We start from the raw sequence: 20,427 nt of genomic DNA, 5'->3' as shown, positions 1-20,427 counted from the left end.
TCCCAAAAATCCTTCTAGATGCTATAATTGTGGGCAACCCGGTCACATAAAGAAAAATTGCACTGTTCCAAAAGCCGGATCTCATCGTCATTCGGCAAATAGACCTTCGACTTTATGTCCGAAATGCAAAAAAGGAAAACACTGGGCATCAGAGTGCTACTCACAGTATAGTATGGAAGATGAGCAGATATAGGGTAACTGATTGGGGGTCCAGTCCCTCCGCCATCAAACAATTGGAGCTGCACTCTCACTCGTTCCCCCTAAATAGGTGCGGGGAACAACATTCTGATTCGGACTTACTGACAGCACAGGATTTAATGCTTGCAGCCCCTAGACTTATCTTCTTCGGTCTCACACCGAATTACTAATGATTTGGGAATATGTTCTCTCCCTACGGGCATTGCAGGTACCACCTAGCTGCCCATGAAGATCAGCTGCATTAGATTAAATACATACGTCAAGAAATTCATGCTGGAGTTAAAACTTTTGAAAGCATCCACGGATCATTTGGCAAAAGATCTCAGGGAGCAGAAGATGCTAAACAAATGGAAGAAATCATGGAGGAGATTAATATCCCTCCCCCTCCAAAGTTAGTTGAGAAAACATAAGTAGTAACTATTGATCTATGCATATCATATACCTTTAGAAAGTCACTTCAAGAATGATCAGAGGCATCCCTGATAAAAATGTGAGGGAGACTTTTACAGATGTTTTTCTATAGGAGAAATTGTCTTTGATCAAACATTTAAATGGATGTAGCAAAGATAGAGTGCTAAATCTAGAGTCAAGAAGGCCTTATTTTAAATCCATCCATTTGACCATCAGCAATTCATTTCACTTCTGTCTGCCTCAGTTTCCTCATCTGTAAAATAGGGATAATATGAACACCTACTTCAGGGGATTGTTATGAAAATCAAATGAGATCACAGTCAAGTATTCTTAGTGTAGTATTTTGGTACATAATAGGTGCTATTTAAAGGCTAGCTATAATTATAATCACTATCTTCATTAAACAACTGACTGAAAAATGAGTAAAATAAGGCCTTGCTATATTTATAGTGTTTTGATGGTAAAAACAAAACAAAATGAAGCTGAAATTATAAAACAAAACTCACTCTTAAATGTCCTCCTCTAATAAGAAATCTTCCATATATATTTTAATGTCATATATTATTAACTAATTAATAATATGGATTATTACTCTTATATATACCATATTATTATATAATATATTAATACCTTACCATATTATGTTTCTAGAGCACCTTAAAGTTTGTAAAGTTTTTGTGCCCAAAAAGTTATCAAACTGTGCATACCCTTTGATCCAGCATTGCTGTTATTGGGCTTATATCCCAAAGAAATACTAAAGAGCGGAAAGGGACCTGTATGTGCCAAAATGTTTGTGGCAGCTCTTTTTGTTGTAGCCAGAAACTGGAAGATGAATGGATGTCCATCAATTGGAGAATGGTTGGGTAAATTGTGGTATATGAAGGTTATGGAATATTATTGCTCGGTAAGAAATGACCAGCAGGAGGAATATAGAGAGGCCTGGAGAGACTTAAATCAACTGATGCTGAGTGAAATGAGCAGAACCAGAAGATCACTGTACACTTCAACAACAATACTGTATGAGGATGTATTCTGATGGAAGTGGAAATCTTCAACATAAAGAAGATCCAACTCACTTCCAGTTGATCAATGATGGACAGAGGTAGCTACACCCAGAGAAGAAACACTGGGAGGGGAATGAAAATTGTTAGCACTAATATCTGTCTGCCCAGGTTGCATGTACCTTCGGATTCTAATGTTTATTGTGCAACAAGAAAATGATATTCGCACACATGTATTGTACCTAGACTATATTGTAACACATGTAAAATGTATGGTATTGCCTGTCGTCGGGGGGAGGGAATAGAGGGAGGGGGGGTAATTTGGAAAAATGAATACAAGGGATAATATTATAAAATATATATATATATATATAATAATTAAAAAAAAAAAAAAGAAAGAAATGACCAGCAGGACGAATACAGAGAAACTTGGAGAGACTTACATCAACTGATGCTGAGTGAAATGAGCAGAACCAGAAGATCACTGTACACTTCAACAACAATACTGTATGAGGATGTATTCTGATGGAAGTGAAAATCTTCAACATAAAGAAGATCCAACTCACTTCCAGTTGATCAAAGATGGACAGAAACAACTACACCCAGAGAAGGAACACTGGGAAGTGAATGTAAATTGTTAGCACTACTGTCTATCTACCCAGGTTACTTATACCTTCGGAATCTAATACTTAATGTGCAACAAGAAAATTGGATTTACACACATATATTGTATCTAGGTTATACTGTAACACATGTAAAATGTATGGGATTGGCTGTCATCTAAGGGAGGGAGTAGAGGGAGGGACGGGATAATTTGGAAAAATGAATACAAGGGATAATGTTATAAAAAAAAATTACTCATGCATATATACTGTCAAAAAAATTTATAATAAAGTGACTTTGTTTTCAATTTAAAAAAAAGTTTATAAAGTTTTTTGTGGGTGTTATCTTATTTGATCCATACAACAATGTTCTGACATAAGTACTATTATCCCCATTTTACAGGGGAAGAAACTGAGTCTGAGAAAGCTTAAGTGACTTGCTCAGGGTCACATAATTGGAAGCAGGTAAAGCAGGATTTGAACTCAAGTCTTTTTTTGATTCGAGATCCAGTCCTCTACCCACTGGGCTAGCAAGCTTTCCCAGGTCACCAAACAGACAATGGAAAGAGGTATATGGTGGACAAAAGCGGGCTGCAGCATACAAGGAGCTACATAAGTGGTGTGATTGAATAAATGTAATATCAGACTAATCATGTGACAAGAATAAGAAATAAGAGATGAATGGCTTAATACCTGCAAAGTGAAAAAAGACCTAAAAAAGAAATTTTTCATGACATTAGATACATCTTCTGTGGAGAATTTAACATAAAAATATACCAAATGGGTTTCAGCCTGAACCAGTAGAGAGAATACTCAACTTGATGAGATCATAGGTCTGAGCCATTGAAATAAGAAAATACTATATCATACAAAATATTTCACTCATTTCTTAAACCCAATGATAATAATGATAAATCCCTAATAATCTTAAAATTTTTAAAAGTTCTTTCTTGCACCTTGGAATTAGAGAAAACAAGTGGTATTACAGATGAGGAAACTGAGATTTAGAGTAGAGGGTGACTTGTCAAAGTTCTCCTGTCTGGCAAATTTCAGAGTTGAGATTCAAACTAAGAGCTTTTGATTTCAAACATTCATCACTGAGCAAATGGAACCCAGACCTAGGTAGAGCACTACATCTTTGTTGATTCCATGCCTTTTCAATGGCTATTCCAGATTCCTTCTCATTTCTGACAAGTCCCATCTAAAATCCCACCTTCTATAGGAAGTTTGTGCCTTCCCTCTGTTGATTACCTCCCATCTGTCCTGTATATAACTAGTTTGTACATAATTGTTTGTATGTTGTCTCTTCCTTTAGATTGTTTGTTTTTTGGCGAGGCATTGGGGGTTAAGTGACTTGCCCAGGGCCATAAAGCTAGTAAGTATTATGTGTTTGAGATTGGATTTGAATTCAGGTCCTCCTGACTTCAGGGTTGGTGCTCAGGGCCATCCAACTGCCCCTTCTTTATTAGATTATAAACTTCTGGAGCACAGGAGCTGCCTTTTACCTCTTTTTGTATCCTTCAGGGTTAGCACAGCACCTGGAATATAGTAAAGGCTTGATAAATCTGTACTGATTGATTGTTGTCTCCTCAATAAACTTGGTTTAAATCCATGGCTAGCATAGGACCTGACACATAGAAGGTACTTAATAAATATTTATTGAACATTAACATCAAAACAGTGAATGATAAGCTACATGAGTAAAGAAAAAGTTTTAAATCAGAGTCTAGGATGACTTCCTCTTCTTTCCATTCAACCAAGATCTTAGGAAAGAAATTATAGCTTAGAGTTTTTCTTTGAAACACCAGTAACTCTGACTCTAATCTCATTATTTTATTCTTGAATGGGCTCTCACAGGATATATAATTAAATCCATATATGACCAGAAATCCTTTCCTTTTCAACAAGTGGACACCCAGCCTATGCTTAAAATCCCTCAATGATGGGAATCTCACTGTCTTCAAAGGGTCCCATTATACTTCTGGATAGCTCCAATAGTTAGCAAGCAGATCATGCTTTTTAGTGGGCTTAGTTCAAAAAGTAGGAGGCCCTGGATTAATCCTGGCCCCAGTCCTGCCCTGCCCTTTCCCTGGGCCTGGAATTTATGCTTTAGGGAGAGAACAAAGGTTTGATTAACTTTAATATATATCTCGCCTCCTCTCACAACTTGCTGGAATATAGACCTAGAAAGAATCCCTTTTGTAACTGACTTGCCAGTCTCATTCCTTTTTTCATTCTGTCTTCTTGTTGTATTAGTCCAGAAGTCTAGAAATATGGGTTTTAGCTTTGGTTCCACCTCTAACTGATGACCTTTAACAAGCCCTCTTCCCTTCCATGGCTTCAGGTTCCTTCTCTATGAAATGAGAGGTTTGAAATCTCTTAAGATCTTGTAGATCTACGATTCTTTCTGTCTCCCTGTTTTTCTGTACTTTTGTCTTTTTGACCCTGGCTTCCTCTTTCTCTATCTTTCTCTCTTATTCCCCCTCCCCTGTCAGCCCTTAAGAACTTCTCCCTAGTGACTCCTGTAATTTTCACCACCTCCCTCCCAGAACAGAAATTTGTACCCCTTACCTGGGCCTCCTCAAGGATGGAGGACAGGGGAGGGGAAGGTAAGTACTGGACTTCAGGGCCTCAGGCCCAGGGGGAGGAGAAGAAGCTTCTTTTATATAAAAACCCTCTTCTCTCTTTTCTCCTCCTCTTTTCCCCCTTCCCTACAAATGCTTGGAAACTCAATCTCCCCCCTCCTCTGCCTTCTATTTCTGGATGGGCTCCTTCCTGCCCCGGTCCCAATTTGGCTCCGAGACTGCCCCTCCCTGGCATGTTTTCTTGATTGCAGAATGGAGAGTTGGGCATACAAGTGTCTGAGATAAAAATAAATTGGATAGGAGACCAAAAAAAAAAAAAAAGGCAAAGACTAAATAGATTAATCAGAGATCTAAAAAGAAGTCAAATAGAAGGTTAAAAAGAAATCTAGAAGGAAATCAGTCTGGGGAATAAAAATAAATTAGAAAGAAGACTGAAAAGAAATCCAAAAGACTAGTTAAAAGAATATCTAATGGAGGGTGAAAAAGATATCAGCCAGTGGGGCTAAAAGAAAACAAGCCTATAATTTATAGTTTGGAAACTCTTTTCTCCCTTTTTTTTTTTTTTTTTCCTTAAATGAAGGCAACAGTTGACTTTCTCTAATAGTGTAGTTCCTCTCCCATTTTCCATGATCTTTTAAAGGTCAAGGACAATGGCTCAGTAATCATATATTCTAGGTCTTTCATTACCAAGATTGTATTTCATTGGGCCAGATGACTTTAACTCATCAAAAGCTTTCTCACTATCTTCTAACTTATCTTGGGTATTATTACCTTCTTAATACCATATTTATTCAGCCTTTTTCAATCCAAGATCTTCTTTTTAGCAGCTTATTGTTAGAGTGGATAGAGCCCTGGGCCTGAAGTCAGGAAAACCTAATTCAAATCCAGCTTCACACATTTATTTCCTATGTGACTCTACATGTCTTGGAACTTTTGTCTCTCTTTAGTTGATCCATTATCTTCATTCTGTCTATTCTGAGCAGCAAACTCTATTCTTCCTTTGAGTCTTTCTGGTGGTTTTTTTTTTTGGGGGGGGGATTAGTTTTCCTCATCACTCGCATTCATTCTGAACAATGGCACTTCTAACACTACTCTCATAGGATCCTGCCATGGTATTATATTCATTCTATATGCCATATCTGTTTTCTTCAAAATCTAAGTTGGTTTGTCAATTCTTGGTGTAGCCACATTTATCTCTTTAGATAATTATCTTTTTCCCTTCACAGTGGAATTTTCTGTTTTGTGTCTTTAAAAGTTCATCTTTGGGAGTTTCCTATCTCTAGTAGGTAGTCTTTTTGGATAGAATTTTAGATTCTATCCTTCTTCTGAACATCTTGAAATCTGCTCTTCCAAAATCAAAGTTGAATGTCAAATTCATTTCAGATTTCAACTCCTTCCTTCTGGATCACAAAGTCTAAGATGGAGCATTCCTTTCTCTGCAAGGTTACCATCATTTATACCTCAGCAAGTCTGTGAATACCAATTTTAGTCAGGATCAGATACAAAAAAAAAAAAATTATCCCCTTTGAAGGATGAAACTCTAATTTGCATAAATCAAGTTGTTAGTTAGACTCCATGGGAATCTTGCTTTCAAAGATGCCACATTCTAATGCTCTAGATATTGCTTAGAAAATAATTTACATTTAAAATCATAGAGTTCAAACATCAAATGATGAAATTATTCAAGATCTTGGAATTCACACTTGGAAAGGACTTCAAGGGGACCCATCCCCTTAACTATTTTTTTTTTTTTTTTTTTTTTTTTGGCTGAGGCAATTGAGGTTAAGTGACTTGCCAGAGTCAGAGCCAGGAAGTGTTAAGTGTCTGAGACCACATTTGAACTCAAGTCCTCCTGACTTTAGGGCTGGTGCTCTATCCATTGTGCAACCTAGTTGCCCACATCCCCTTAACTCTTTATAGAATTACAAAATGGTTGATAACTGACAGAAGGACATACCTGACAAGTATAAAACACTTTTATTTAGCACTTTGTGTCTAGCACTGGGTTGGAAATAAAAGTAGTACTGGGAATAAACAGAAGTAGTAAGACAATCCCTGACCTCAAGGAGCTTATATTATAAAAGGGGAAGATAATAGATAAAAGGAACTGTGACTAAAAAGGGATATTTTGGCCTGGGAATTTACAAGGATAATGAATGGAGCTATACTTTATGTGAAAAATTATTTTACTGGAATGGTAGTATTGATTTGATTATTGCTCCCAGAGATAGAGGTAGATGGAAAAAGGAAGATTGGGGGGGAGGGTGAGTGAGATAGAGTGGCTACAGTTATGAAGAAAATTATGAAGGCTAGAAAGCTGGGTGATAGGTTTGAGATTGGGTTAGATAGGGAAAATTCTCATCAATCAGGAGTTGAGTAATTTATGCAGTCTCTGCTTAAAAATATCCTGGATGGTGGAGAATGTATTAATTTCACAAGATCACTCTGACAGGGAAGTTAGATATCACTAAGGATAAGTTCAGGTCCATAAGTGAGATGTCTGTGGGGGGAAAAAAAAAGGTATTGAGAGCCATTCTCTTAGGGTTGAGAGATAGAGGGTATTGAGAGAGAAACGTAGACTGGGAGAGGGAGAGAGCACTTGAGCTGCAGAAAGTTGGGACAGAATGTGCCGGCCCATGATTTCTCACCAATTGTCCTAGTTCTTTGATTAGCCTCTGGCAGGACCCTAGAAATCTTGTCCGGGGTCTATTTATAGTGGGACTGAACAAGGACACAAGGGAGCTGGAGACTGTTTATAAACAAGAAGTCACCTGATGGGAGGCTGAGGAATTTCTGGGAGATTGGCTGCGGGTGAGGGTTTGGAGTTCACACTCCTTTCTCAGGCTTCATCTGCCCTGTTTCCAGTGGATGCAGCGGGGTGGGGGATGGAGGGTGGGACAAAAGGACAAGTCCAGACTGAGGAATTGGGAATCAATTCACAGTACATCAGTTCCAGGCCCCTTCCGGCTGGGAGCCCTAGGACTGAGGAGGCCCGGTCTGACCAGCCCTTAGGAAGCCTCCAATCTGATGTGGGCTTACTGCCGCTAATCCCCCAGCACAGCGAGGGGAAGGGGACAACTGGCCGCTGTAGCCTCTCCCCTCCTAGGGCAGGGGTAGGAAGGAGGGACTGCAGTGTCGGGTTTCAGGGAAGGGGGGTGCGGGTGATCGTGGAGCCTACTATACTTAGGCAGGATTTTGTTTATCCTGCCCACTCTGGAACTGCTATAGTCTCAGCTGAGACCCCAGCCTCCGTCCCTCTGGTTCCAGCTGTGTCCCAGGCACTGGGCCCCACGGCATCGGCTCCGCGCTGTGCCCCGAGGTGGGTACGGGGTCCCCGCGAGGCTACCTCGGTCTAGGCTTTAGAGCATCTGCATTGCCCCACCCCTTGGGACACCCACCCTGCCCCACACCTAACTGTCCACTTCCCCCCATAAACCCCGGCCCTTTTTCCTCCATTTCGATCCTCTCTTCATTGCCTCCCTCATTCTTTCTCTTCCTCCATTCTATCCTTATCTTTCTTTTCTCTCCTCCTTTAATGCCGACCCTTTCCATCCCGTTAGCCCCACCCCCATTCTCTCCTCTTCACCCTTTTATTTTTTTAGCCCCGCCCCTCATCCTATCCTTAACCTTTCTCTTTTCCTCTCTTCAACCCTGCCCCTAGGGTCTCTCCCCAGCCCCTCTCCTTAGCCCCCCTCTTTTATTTCTTCAGCCCCAAACCTCATTTCCTTCTCCCAAACCTCGCGGTATCTCTTCTCTGTGTGTATTTGTATGTCTGTTGGGATGGGGAGGGAAGGGGATGGGGGGAGGAAAAAGTCTTTCCAGGCTGCATTCTCTTCCTCCTATCCTCCTTCTCATGCTGTTGAAGCACTCGAAATGGATGCAGCCTGCAGTCCGAGTGCAAGGTCAGATGGTTTCCTGGAGCAGATTCAGCTGCTCCCGCCTGGCCTCCTGACAACCTTTCCCCGACCCTTCAAATGCTGTGTCTTCTCATGCAGCATTTGGAAGCTTGCCCAGAGCTTCAGGTTTTATTGACAAGCCCTTATCGTCCCTGGACCCCAACTTCTTGATGGCTAATTCAAGAGAGAATTGAACCGTCTGCCTTTGGCCCCAGGATTTTGATAATTTTTTTTTTAACTTTCTTGCCCCTTCACTTGTGATCCAAGACTCCTGGGAGTTCCTGGCTCCTGATCCTGTTTGGCTCATTCCCTACACACCTTTATTTTTTCCTGCTTCAATCACCATAATGGGGGAGCTGGTTCACACCCACACCTCCCCACACACACCCTTCCCTCTCTTTTCTTTTCCATATACTCCTGGACCGAAGAGTGAGTTCAGTCCTTGTTATTCACAAGGACTTATATGCAGAAATTCAGAAATAACCCCGCCCCAGATGATAGCTTTAGACACATAAACAAAAGAAATCTACCTTCCAGTGGATGACTGTCTTGTGTACCTCCAACCCTATTCTCCTAGAATCCTTGAACTAATTCATTTCTCCTTACAAAACAAAGAGGGAATAGAAAAGAGGACCACATAATTGTTTTTAAAAATCAGAACTATTCACCCTTCTGCAAATTCACTCCCAATCTCCACAAGTTACTCCCTTTCCTTCCAGTCTCCCCCAGGGACAATGCTGCCCGCCCTGATGATTACACTTAGCTGCCTGGGCTTCAGCTCCCTGACACAGGTAATGAATGGTATATCTCCATCCCCCTTAGTCCTCCTCCCCTGGACCTCTAGCCTCCTTCTCCAAGTCTCCTCCTGAAATCTCACGGAGCTCTGTTCCTCTTCCTCCTCAAATACTTCCTGGGACTTCCTCAAAATCACTAGTCCTCTCCCCAGAACAGTTGCTGTTCCCAGGACTTTCATATCCTTTCTGAGACCCTTTCTGTTCCCAAGATCCTCAAGCCCTTCCCGAGACTTCCACCCTTCTCATGTGTCCTTGTCTCCCTTTAATCACCTCTCAAAGCTGTTGGTATGTCAGACTTGGGGGTCTGGTTACTGGGTTGGATGATCTGAGTAGGTGAGGAGAAAGGATGAAGGAATGGCGGGGCCATTACCGCTGGGTTTAGAGGAAACGGATGAATGGGACCTGGAAATAAAAAAGAATCCATGATTTCCAGCTTGATATGTAGGCATCCTGAAAATTACAGGATTTAGTTGACCTGTTCTGTACTAATAGGTGGATATTTTTAAAGGGAGTGAATTTACAAGGGGAGTGGGAATGGAGTGCAGATAAGGAAGGACGGGCAACCCAGAATGACAATAATTCAGAGGAAGCAGCAGTTCCCACACTGGATATGCCTGAAGATGTTCTAGGGCTGGTCAAATCATCCTGCTAATGCATAGCTAATTGGTTTAGGAAAACCAAATAGTAAGAACCAGATGGAATTTTATCTCATTGGAGCAATATAGCTTTGGGGGGAAGTAGTTTGGGAGAGTGGGGAGGCTCAGTTCAGGGGGGAATGGAGTGTTCTGGGGGACTTTTCCATGTGTGTCTCTTGGAAGTTGTGTGTTGGGCCAGATTTGGACCTGGCACAATTCAAGATTCAGAGCTGGTTGAATGGTAGGTTCCAAAATACAGGCACTAATAGGATAACATTAGAATGGAAGAAGATCCCCAGGGGAGTGTTCCCCTCTTTTATGCTTGGCCCTGGACTTTTTACATTTATATTGATGGCATTGATAAAGGCAAAAATGGCATACTTATTAAATTTTCAGATGACACAAAGATATAGAATTCTTCATGAAGGCAGAAATTTTAACATTGGGTCAAAACAAAATGAAATTTAATAGTGATAAATGCAAGGTCTCACATTTGGGCTCAAAAAATCGATTTCACAAATGCAAAATTGGGGAGACCTGACTTGAATAGCAGTTTATTTGGAAAAGACTTGAGGATTTTGGTGGACTACAAACTCAAGAATAAGTTAACCATATCATATGAAAACTAAGAAAGCTGAAACAATCTTAGGCTTCATTAAGAGAGACATCCAAAAATAGAGGGAATAGTCCCTTTATAGTCAGCCTGAACAGACTATGGGAAAGTATAGTATTCCGTTCAAGAAGCCACATTTTGGAGAGGGTATTAATAAATTGGAGAGTTTTCAAAGGACAGACAGGAAAAGTGAATGTCTTGAGTCTGTGTCTCACAAGGATTAATTAAAGGAACCCTGAGAAAAGAAGAATTGAAAACTGGGGGAAAGGGAGATGATATCTGTTTTTAAGTATTTGAAGGATTGTCTCCTACAGTAGAAGGAATATTCTATTTGACCTTAGAGAGCAGAACTGGGTGGAATGGGAGTATTGGGTATAAATTGCAGGAGACAAATTTAGATTTGATGTTGGGAAGGACTTTCAAACAAGTGAAGCCTTCTGAAATGGAATAGACTTTCTCATGAAATCACCAGCTCCCTTCTCCTTGAAGGTCTTCAGTTAAAGTCCAGATGGTCTTTTTTGTGAGATGTACTCTAGGATGGATTCTTTTTCAGTGATGAACTGGAACCAAAAATTTCTGAGCTCCTCTATAATTCTAGAGCCTAGCAGAATAAGTCTAATGCTTCTGTGTAGTCTTTAATCACACTTAAATATTATTTTCCCCTCCCTGGTTATGTGTATGGGTTGTTCAGGGAGAACTAGCATCTCTGCTGTGAGGGTTTGCAGAATCCAGGCTGTTCATCTATCTCTGCTGTCCGTCAGCCAAGTGTCATCTGTGGCTACAGCTGTAGCATGGGCAGCAGCCAGACACTATAAATTGTCTTGGCAGACTGACTAAACAAGGTTGAGGGTAATCTATGGGCCTTAAATCTGTCAGTGTGTTAGGTGGAAGTCTACTCCAAGCATGTAAAAATTTTCCTTGGGGAATGGATAGATGAGAGCAATTTCTCCAACACCTATGAAGGCAACAGAAGCAAGTGCCGAGGAGTGCTCAGAGCTTGGTCATTCATGGCCAAGGTCATCCACTGCATCCTGACTTTTGTCTTGCTACTGGACTCCAGTAACTCTATAAGAGATAATGAGGCTGATGACTTTGTACAGCCCTGTCTTACTTAAATCCATTTCACACAAAGTCAAGCTATCACTCCATAATGTCTTTTTTTTTTTTTTTTCACTCCATAATGTCTTAAGTCCTCTTCAAAACTGGATAAGCAACAACTGAACCTCAGAGTCATAGTTGCTTAACCATGTGTGACTCAGCCACTCTCCTTTGATCATACTCTAGATTATCATTGTAGTTCCTAAAATGTCCTCCTTCTCCCAATTTAGCATAATCCTCAAGATATTGTCTGATTAAAGCAGAGAAGAACAGGGTCATCAGCATATCTCCACCTCTATGGGCTCTGACATCTTTAATATTGAAATCCAAGGTCAGATTAAATTTTTTGGATGTTATATCATACTGTTAACTTTGCCATGATATTGCTGAAAGGAATAAGAGAGGGGTAATACCATCAATCAATCATTATTTATTAAGTACCTGTTACCTGTCAATCACTGTGCTAAGTACTGATGAATACAGAGCAAAAAATGAAATTGTCCCTGTCCTCAAAAGCTTATATTCTATTGGGAGAAACAATAAGTAAACACCTATATAATACCATACATATATAGTTGTTCAGTCAGTCAATCCTGTTCAGCTCTTCATGATCCCATGGATTATAGTACTCCAGACCTTCTAGCCTTCACTACCTCCCAGTCTATTCAAGCTCATGTTCAAAATATACATATATTTGCATATATACCTACATACCTGTACTATAAAGTCTGTGACCTAGCTTCTTGGAGAAAGGAAGGTGTGTTTAACTCTCAAGGATTATGATGCTTTGGGATAAAGCAGGAGACCCTTAGGGATCCCTTCATTCTTCAGTTCTCCTAATGGAAGTGGGGATATGCTGATGGTTTCAAAGGGAAGGCAGCTTAGCTTCCCTCTCCCTCTTCTTCATTCTTTTCTGACTTTATTGCTTCAGAAAGTAATGACCAAGGGACCACTTCAACTGTCTCATCTCAAACAGCCAGACCCTTTGGAACTGAGCCAATGTTTTCCAGAGAAATAGCTAGGATACACAAGCCTTGGCAATCCATGGAGTGTGCTCTAGCCAGAATAGACCCTGTTTTACTGCCATTATTTATTGTAAACACTTTCTAAAGAGAAGCCTTAACACTGGGGCGAGAGACGGATCAGAAAAGGTCTCTTCTTGGAGCTGTACTTTAGTTGAGCTTTGGGGCAAGAGAGATGGTCAGTTCTGAGATTCTGTAATTCGTTAACATAACAATCTTCAATAATCAAAGGATTTGTGACATCTGGGGACATCCCTAACCTGGTAGATTGAAGTCAAATTGATGTCCCTCCCCCTGTCAGAACATGAACTTAGAATCCCTTAGATTGTTCCCAAGTAAGCAGTCCAGAACCAAATTGGAAGATTTGGAACCCTCCCATATACCTGATTTTCCTCATCATTCAATCATGACAGATGGCTGAAGTTGCCCAGAGAACTGCAAAGCATCCCACATATATTCACTGTCCATGTCACCTTAGTGCCTTTACACTTTAGAAATCTAAATCACAATTGCTAGAATTTCAGAACTGAAGGGGATCCAAAGGACCAAGAAGGAAGTCCTAGGAATAGTGGAAGAAAGCAGAGAAGGCTGGGTGGGGGCTAGGTCAATGAGACTGTTTTGTATCTGAAGCACCAGGGCACTCCCTGTCAGCTATGGGAGATGCTCCAGATTCACCCCCTTCCCCACATAGCCTCTCTTCTCTGTTCCTCTCTTTCAATTCCCCTCCCCCCATCCATAGGCCCACCTTGTCCCCACTGTGCTTTTGGGCCCAGCTCCTGATGCCTTTGATGATGCTTACTTGGACTGTGTGGAGGAGATGGAGGAGGAGGTCCCCCACCTGCTCCAGGAGGAGATGGCGCAGCACTCCCTGCTCCGGGAGTCCTGGGGAGCTGCCACAGCTGCCTGGGAGAGCCGGAGAAGGGGGCTCACTCTGCCCCTTGGCTTCCGAACCCAGCATGCTGTGGCTGTCATGGTCTACACCAATTCATCCAACCCTCTGTACCGGGAGCTGAACTCTGCTGTGAGGAGCACAGGCAGCTCTCGGGAGGACTACATGGAGCGCTTCCCCTTCAAGGCCCTACATTTCTACCTGATGCGGGCCCTGCAGTTGCTGAGAGCTCCGGAGAGCTGCCAGGAGGGCCCTGGGCAGGAGGTATTCCGAGGGGTGAGCAGCCTCCGCTTCCAGCCTATGCAGCTGGGAGATGTCATTCGCCTTGGCCAGTTCACCTCCACCTCTGAGGAGAAAATGGTGGCCCAGGGATTTGGAAACTCCACCTTCTTCACCATGAACACTTGTTTTGGAGTTCCTATACAAGCCCTTTCAGTCTTCCCAGAGGAACGAGAGGTTCTCATTCCACCTCATGAGGTTTTCCTGGTGTCTGACTTCTCTCAGGATGGGACCCAAAACCTAGTGACCATCAGGAGCCTCAATCGGACCTGCAGCCATTTCAACTGTGCCTACCTGGGCGGTGAGTCAAGGGATAGGGGCAGATGCTAAACAAACTATCCTAGGATTCAGATCTGGAAGGGAACTTTGTTATTCTCTGGTTTAAGTCTTTCATTTTACAGAGAAGGAAAATTAGTCCCAGAGAAATTAATTGAGAGAGAGCAAGAAGCAAGATCAAGATTTAGTGTATGGCCCTACAGCCAGTGCCTAGTCCTCTAGACCACATTCCTCATTATGATTAAGTATTTGGAGTATTGTAATATTGTTGAGGGATGAGACAGTTTATTCTACTTGACCCAGAGGACAGAAGTAGGACCAGCAGTGGAGGGATGGAATTATAAAGGTTCTTTAAATGTACAGTTAATGCAAAGAAAATCATTTCCCAACAACAAGACATTTCCCAAAGTAGAATGATTGGTTTTAGAAAGTGATGAGTTTCCCATCCCTGGAAGTCCTTTGAGAAAGATGAATAATTTCTTATCTGGATTGTAGTTTGGAAGATTCTTAGAATCTTAGATCTAGAGCTGGAAAGGAAATATCTAAAAACATTTAATCCAACCCTCAAGTCTTATATATGAGAAACTGAGACCTAGGGAGGTTTAAGGGACTCACAGATTTGTATATGTCACAGGCAAGATTTGAACTCAGGTCCTGTGATTTTGAAATCAGTGCTTTATCCTGTTTGGTTAGAGAAAGGAAGTTGTTTTTGGTTGGCAGATCTGTGATTTTGTTAGGAAAGAGGAAGACACTAGGATCATGGAATCACAATCTTTAAATTCTAAAGCTTTAGGATGGCAGAGCCCTTGGTAGGCATTTAGTTCCATCTCCAACGCAAGAAAACCCACCTTCTCTCTAATGGGATCATCCAATCTCTACTTGAGACTCATCACCCTGTTGCTTTCAGATCCAAGGACCCACCCCAGAATTCAGACATCACTAACTCACCTCAGCTTCCTGAAACACCAGTTCCTCTCAGAGCTGAGCCCAGTCAGGGGACTCTTACTTTCTCCTCTTAGGACTTCCATTTTCTTATATTTTCTAAACTTTGTTGATCTTGGGCCTTTCTGACCCCTAAGCCTGTTTGGTTCCCTCAGCTACCTTTATTTCCTAATCACCTTCCTTTTCCTGTTGCAACTAATTATGTCTTGATGCCTAGTTCTTAGACTTTAAAGATAATAGGAATTAGAGTTAGAAGAGACATGAGAGATCATTAAGTCCTGTCCCCGTTTACAGATGAAGAAATGGAAGCACAGAGAGCCCAAGTAACCGAACCAGGGTCAGACAGCTAGCAAATGTGTCCAATGTGATTTGAACTGATGCTAAATCCAGGACTCTATTACAGCATCAGAGATCACATTCCATTATCATTTTGTAGAAGATAAAGGAGATCTGCCCAGGACCAAATGAGGAACAATTTGTTCAGGTCCTTTGCTTCTTAGCTCAGTGGTTTTACCATTCCCCCATAGCCTTGAGAGGTCCCCCTCTCCATGCCTCTCGACTCCACACATCCCAGATAGAATAAGATTTTCTAAGACATTAAAAAGAGAGAAATTAATGTTGGAAAGATCATTGGAAGTTCTTCTAAAAGAAAACTTCTCAGCTTCAGCTTAGAGGGCATTTCTAAGATCTCTCAAACTACAACTCCTACTTACTTAAGACTAGCATGGAATCCTTGGCCCTGGTTGATTTGAGGACACCTTAAGGAAGATGCTCCTTCTTAAAACCCTTCACTCCTCTCAAGTTTTTTCACAACTTGGTGGGACTGGGGACACTATCCACACAACAACACGGCTACTAACTTAACTCAATACCTTCTTTTCCTTCCCTGTCCCAATACAAAGAAAAAAGGAAATAGAATGAATGCTAACAGGATTCTCATCATCTTAGAAGTCAGAATGATTTAATTCCTTCTCAATTCCTCTCTAATGTTCACAAAAGATATCCCTTTTCCTAGAGAAGCTGAAGCTCAACAGCTCTATTGCTACTAGGTTAGCATATTCCATCTCTGCATCAACTCTGAGATGAAAGGGACTAGGCTTATTTAACAGGAAGAAGAGAAAGAATATCAACATTTAGCCCTTTAAAAGATGAACATGTAGGACAGGGTCAGACTTGTTTTTCTTAGTCCCAGAGGCCAGGACAAAGACCAAAAGGGAAAACTGGTAGGCCAATTGAAGCTTGAGGTCATATTTCCTGACCTCATGATGAGAGCTATCCGAAAATCTGATGGATTCCCTCAGAGACTAGCCAGCTCTTTATCACTTCTTCAAGAGGAGGTTGGATAACCACTTGCCAGAACACTGGAGAGGGTATTCCCACTCAGATGGAATCTGTCAGGTGGTCCTCTATCTTCAAGTTCCCTTCCAACTTGGAAGATTCTGTGTGAAATGTGTGGGAGTCCAGGACTTGATCCCCAAGGAGAAACAGGAGACAACCCTCACACTCAAACCTTACTGGAATCATAAAGATAGAATGAAGAAATTGAAACTAGAAGATAGAAGAAGGTTGCTGAGGGAAAGAAGGTTAGCGTCAGATCTTTAAGGAGGAAAAAACTGCAGAAAGGAAAGGGGAAGGAGAAAGGGTTCCCACAGAAGTGGGGTGGCTGAGTGAACTAACTTATGTCAGGACATGAAGAAAAGACAAATTCTGGGAAGCTTTGGGGGCAGTTAATCCAGAGTAAGGCTTTTATCTATTTCTCTTGGATTTCCAGGAGAGAAGAAGGAGGGCTGTGTACCTAATGCAGGTGAGTCCACTATCCACTTTACCCTGGATTGGGAAAGAAAGACCCCAGACCTCTCCCAGATCCAGCTGATCCATTCTCCCCCCCCCCCTTCTCTTCCTGGCAGGACAAAGTTGGGATGCTCTCCCCCCAGGATCTTGGCTTCAGCTGATGCCAAGGACTCTGCTCCTGCCTCCTGGAGCCTTCCAACTCTCAGGCCCAGTGCCCTGACCCTCCAGCCCGAGACTGGGAAGTTGTAGGGACCTCTGGGTCCCCTGTTGTGTAAGCCCTGCCAGGTTGAGGGCAGCCTGGAGAAGAAAGCAGAGGAAAAAGAAGAAGATAAGGATGATGATGATGAAGGTGTTTGGGAGTGTCTGTGAATAGTGTCCTGGGATCAGGGCAGGGGCCTCAGGCCCCACAGACCAGGCAGAGGGGAAGCTGCAGTAGGTGAGGTCACTCCACTTTATGGTTGTTACCATAGCCAACTCTCAATAAAAGACTTTGCAAAATGTCTGTCTCCTTCTTACAAGGCACAGGGGGATGGCCCCTTTCATTGACTGGTAGGTCCATGGGCTGGTGAGCTGGTCATTTGTTCAGCCCCTAATGTATCTCAGACTGAGTTTTCCATGCATTGTCCTCTGATGTACTGCAATAATGTTCAGCTACTTTCCAATATAAGCAGATATACACATCTCCCTTTAGGCAATTCATCTCCTTATCTGATTGCATTTCCTGCCCTTGCTTGTGGCTTAGAGATTCAGGAAATTACAGGGGAGAGAACTCCAGTTGTTTCACCATATGAGTTATATTTACAAAGTGATTGTTGTTTTGTTGATTTTGCTCAAACATGGGAAGTTTCAGTGACCACAAAAAGGGTCTGTTCCTTAGGCTCAACTCAATTTAAAACTATTCCCTTAAGTACTTACTTTTTTTTAATGTGTAAACATTTTTATACAATTCTCTTGTTGAACAAGAAAAATCAGATCATAAAGGAAAGAAAATGAGTAGGAAAACAAAATGCAAATGAACAACCATAAAAAGAGTGAAAATGTTAAGTTGTGATCCACACTCAGGTCTCACAGTCCTCTCTCTGGGTGTGGATGGCTCTCTTCATCACAAGATTATTGGAATAGGACTGAATCATCTCACTGTTGGAAAGAGTCATGTCTATATTGACGTTGCCATGTTAAGTACCTACTTTGGACGAGTCACTGAGTTGAGAGTTGGGAGTTACTAAAATGGCATTTCTTGCCTTCTAGTATCTTACAGTCTTTTAGGAAGGATTTAGTATACACACTTGATAAATAGATATAATGGTGTTTCCTTTTCAAAAGTGGCTAAATTTTTAGGTATAAAGGCCCAAGACAGATACAATGTGAAACTTTGAGTGATTGATTTGAAAATCCAAAAAAGCCAGAATCAATGGACTTGTTTCTGAGGACATAGACAGTCTAGATCTCATTACCCAGCCACTTGTTTGCAGAAGGACAAAGAAGAAACTTAAGAATTAAAAAACTGAGGAAGCTTGAATCCCAGAGCTGTCTGGCGATTATTGGACAGCCATAGATTGTAGAGAAAAGATTTGGGAAATGTGCTGAATAATTTCTATAGAGGCAGCTGGTCAGCATGGAAGCAGCTGGGTGCACAGTTGGTAGAACTTTGAGTCAGGAAGACCTGTTGATTCAAATTCATTAAGAAAATTCCTAATTTGTGTTACCCTGAATAAGCCATGTCACCTCTGTCTCAGTTTCTTCAACTATAAAATGGGGATAATAATAGCTCCTATTTCACAGGGCTGTTATGAAGATCAAATGAAATAATATTTGTTAAAAAAAAATTAACATAGAGCCTGGCATTAAATAAATGTTTACCTTTCCACCCCAACAAGTTAAAGTGAGGTTTCTCACTGAAGCCTTGAATCAGAAATTATTGTCATCAAAAGAAGGAAAAAGAGAGCTTGTATCTTTTTATAGTGTTACCTGATGAATGAAAATTCAGAGCCCCCACATGGAAAGTTTTCTACCAATCTCAAAATAGGGGTCTTTGTTGTCTCTGAAAAGACACAGCAATCCCCCACCTGAGAGCTTCAGCTGAGCCTGACACTAAAAGTAGCAGAAACTATAGCTATCATCAGCAAGTGAGCCCACCTGAGTGGGGGAATGTCCCAACAGAGCATCAATAGCTAACAGCCCAGGTGAGGGGGTCCCAAAGAGTAACTCATCTAGCTGAGGTACTGTGTCCAGTGAGTCTTTAGCCCAGCCCAGCAGCAGAGCCACTCTTGTAGCCCAGATATTACTCCCAGAAGTATTTCTGAGGAGACAGTTTGAAGAGGGGACCCCGAAACTCTAAAAATCCTTGAAGGAAAAAATCTTCAACTCTGCCTCAGTGAGGGACCCTGCCCAAGAGACAAACAGTTCCACTCTGTTATCTAGAAAGAAACTCATCATTGAATTCAAATTCAGCTCAAGCTGAAACCCAGCTTGAAACTCCACCCAGAATTTCCTTCAGCTGGTAGCTATAAAAGAGCCAAACTAAAACCCTCTCTTTGCAGAGGTTCTAATATGCCAGCTATGCCATGTTTGCTATGCCAAGGGCCTCTGATCACTGTAATATTCTTTTCCAGTGCCACTCTCTCTTTACCCTCACCTATTTCCCTAACCAGACTTTATGCCTCTCTGTCAGGATTTCTAACCTTACTTCCCAATCCCTATAATTAAACTTTTTATCAATCTAGGTTTTGGGGTCTGTAAATTCCTTTACAGAGAACCTCTGTACCACCAGAAGGGAGTTCCCTAAAACTTCCAACATTTGTGCTGAATCTTAAGGGGTTGCAGGGGAGCCTAACCTCTCCACTTGATTCCCTAAACCCCAAACCTGCCATTAGACCTTATCATTTAACTCCCTGACCACCAGAAACCCTAATCTCATTTTGGTTCCCTAAATCTAGACCTTATCAAGTTCAAGAAAGAAACGACATTAAAGCCCTACAATTCTGAAGAAATAAGAAACAGCAAGGCCTGGAGTTGTGAATTGTTTTGGACACAAGTGTTCCTTCTGTATATTTCACAATTATTGGACTTGAAGTTTGTGCTCACACTCCCTCTCATGAATGTTATGTATTAGTGGGGAAAGTGACCCCAGGTTTATGGGAAGGATGTGTTGTAACCATTCCTCCTTCTATGCCATTTAAGTAAATGTCTTTATTGAGTTGACTATTAATGGGAAATACACCAATGGGGTTAGAAATCCTTAGAACTTGAGAAAGCATCTATTCCTTTAAGAGACCTCAATCTACAAGTTTGAATACAGTTTGGAGCAAGAGTTATATAAACAACATAATAATGAGATAGGGTGGTAAGAAAAGCTTTGTGAAGGAGGTGGTAAGATAAGGTGAGCCATTTTTGAA

The 20,427-nt window shown here is 41.5% G+C and overlaps 2 protein-coding genes across 4 annotated transcripts in view; one reads left to right on the top strand and one right to left on the bottom strand.

Annotated features, from left to right (window-relative positions):
- ART1 (ADP-ribosyltransferase 1) overlaps positions 1–4,917 on the bottom strand; it is a 77,090-nt gene extending 72,173 nt beyond the window's left edge. Inside the window, exon 1 of the mRNA XM_074304951.1 lies at positions 4,784–4,917. The gene's annotated coding sequence lies outside the window, so the exon portion shown is untranslated. The remainder of the gene's footprint in view (positions 1–4,783) is intronic.
- Positions 4,918–7,797: 2,880 nt separating this feature from the next.
- ART5 (ADP-ribosyltransferase 5) lies at positions 7,798–17,530 on the top strand. Of its 3 annotated transcripts, XM_074304948.1 has the most exons (5): positions 7,798–8,116; positions 9,413–9,484; positions 13,595–14,324; positions 17,013–17,045; positions 17,149–17,530. In XM_074304948.1, exons 2-5 carry the CDS (start codon positions 9,428–9,430, stop codon positions 17,250–17,252), a joined length of 924 nt encoding a protein of 307 aa, XP_074161049.1. In that variant the 5' UTR covers positions 7,798–8,116; positions 9,413–9,427; the 3' UTR covers positions 17,253–17,530. The 3 variants fall into 3 exon arrangements, with proteins under 3 accessions (XP_074161049.1, XP_074161051.1, XP_074161050.1); XM_074304950.1 differs by lacking the exon at positions 9,413–9,484 and having other exon boundaries at positions 13,629–14,324; XM_074304949.1 differs by lacking the exon at positions 9,413–9,484.
- Positions 17,531–20,427: the final 2,897 nt, after the last annotated feature.

Source organism: Sminthopsis crassicaudata, chromosome 3 (genome assembly GCF_048593235.1).
Source record: "Sminthopsis crassicaudata isolate SCR6 chromosome 3, ASM4859323v1, whole genome shotgun sequence".
Taxonomy (NCBI): Eukaryota; Metazoa; Chordata; class Mammalia; order Dasyuromorphia; family Dasyuridae; genus Sminthopsis; species Sminthopsis crassicaudata.
The sequence above is the reverse complement of the archived record's forward strand: the minus strand, read 5'-3'. Positions and strand labels throughout refer to the sequence as shown.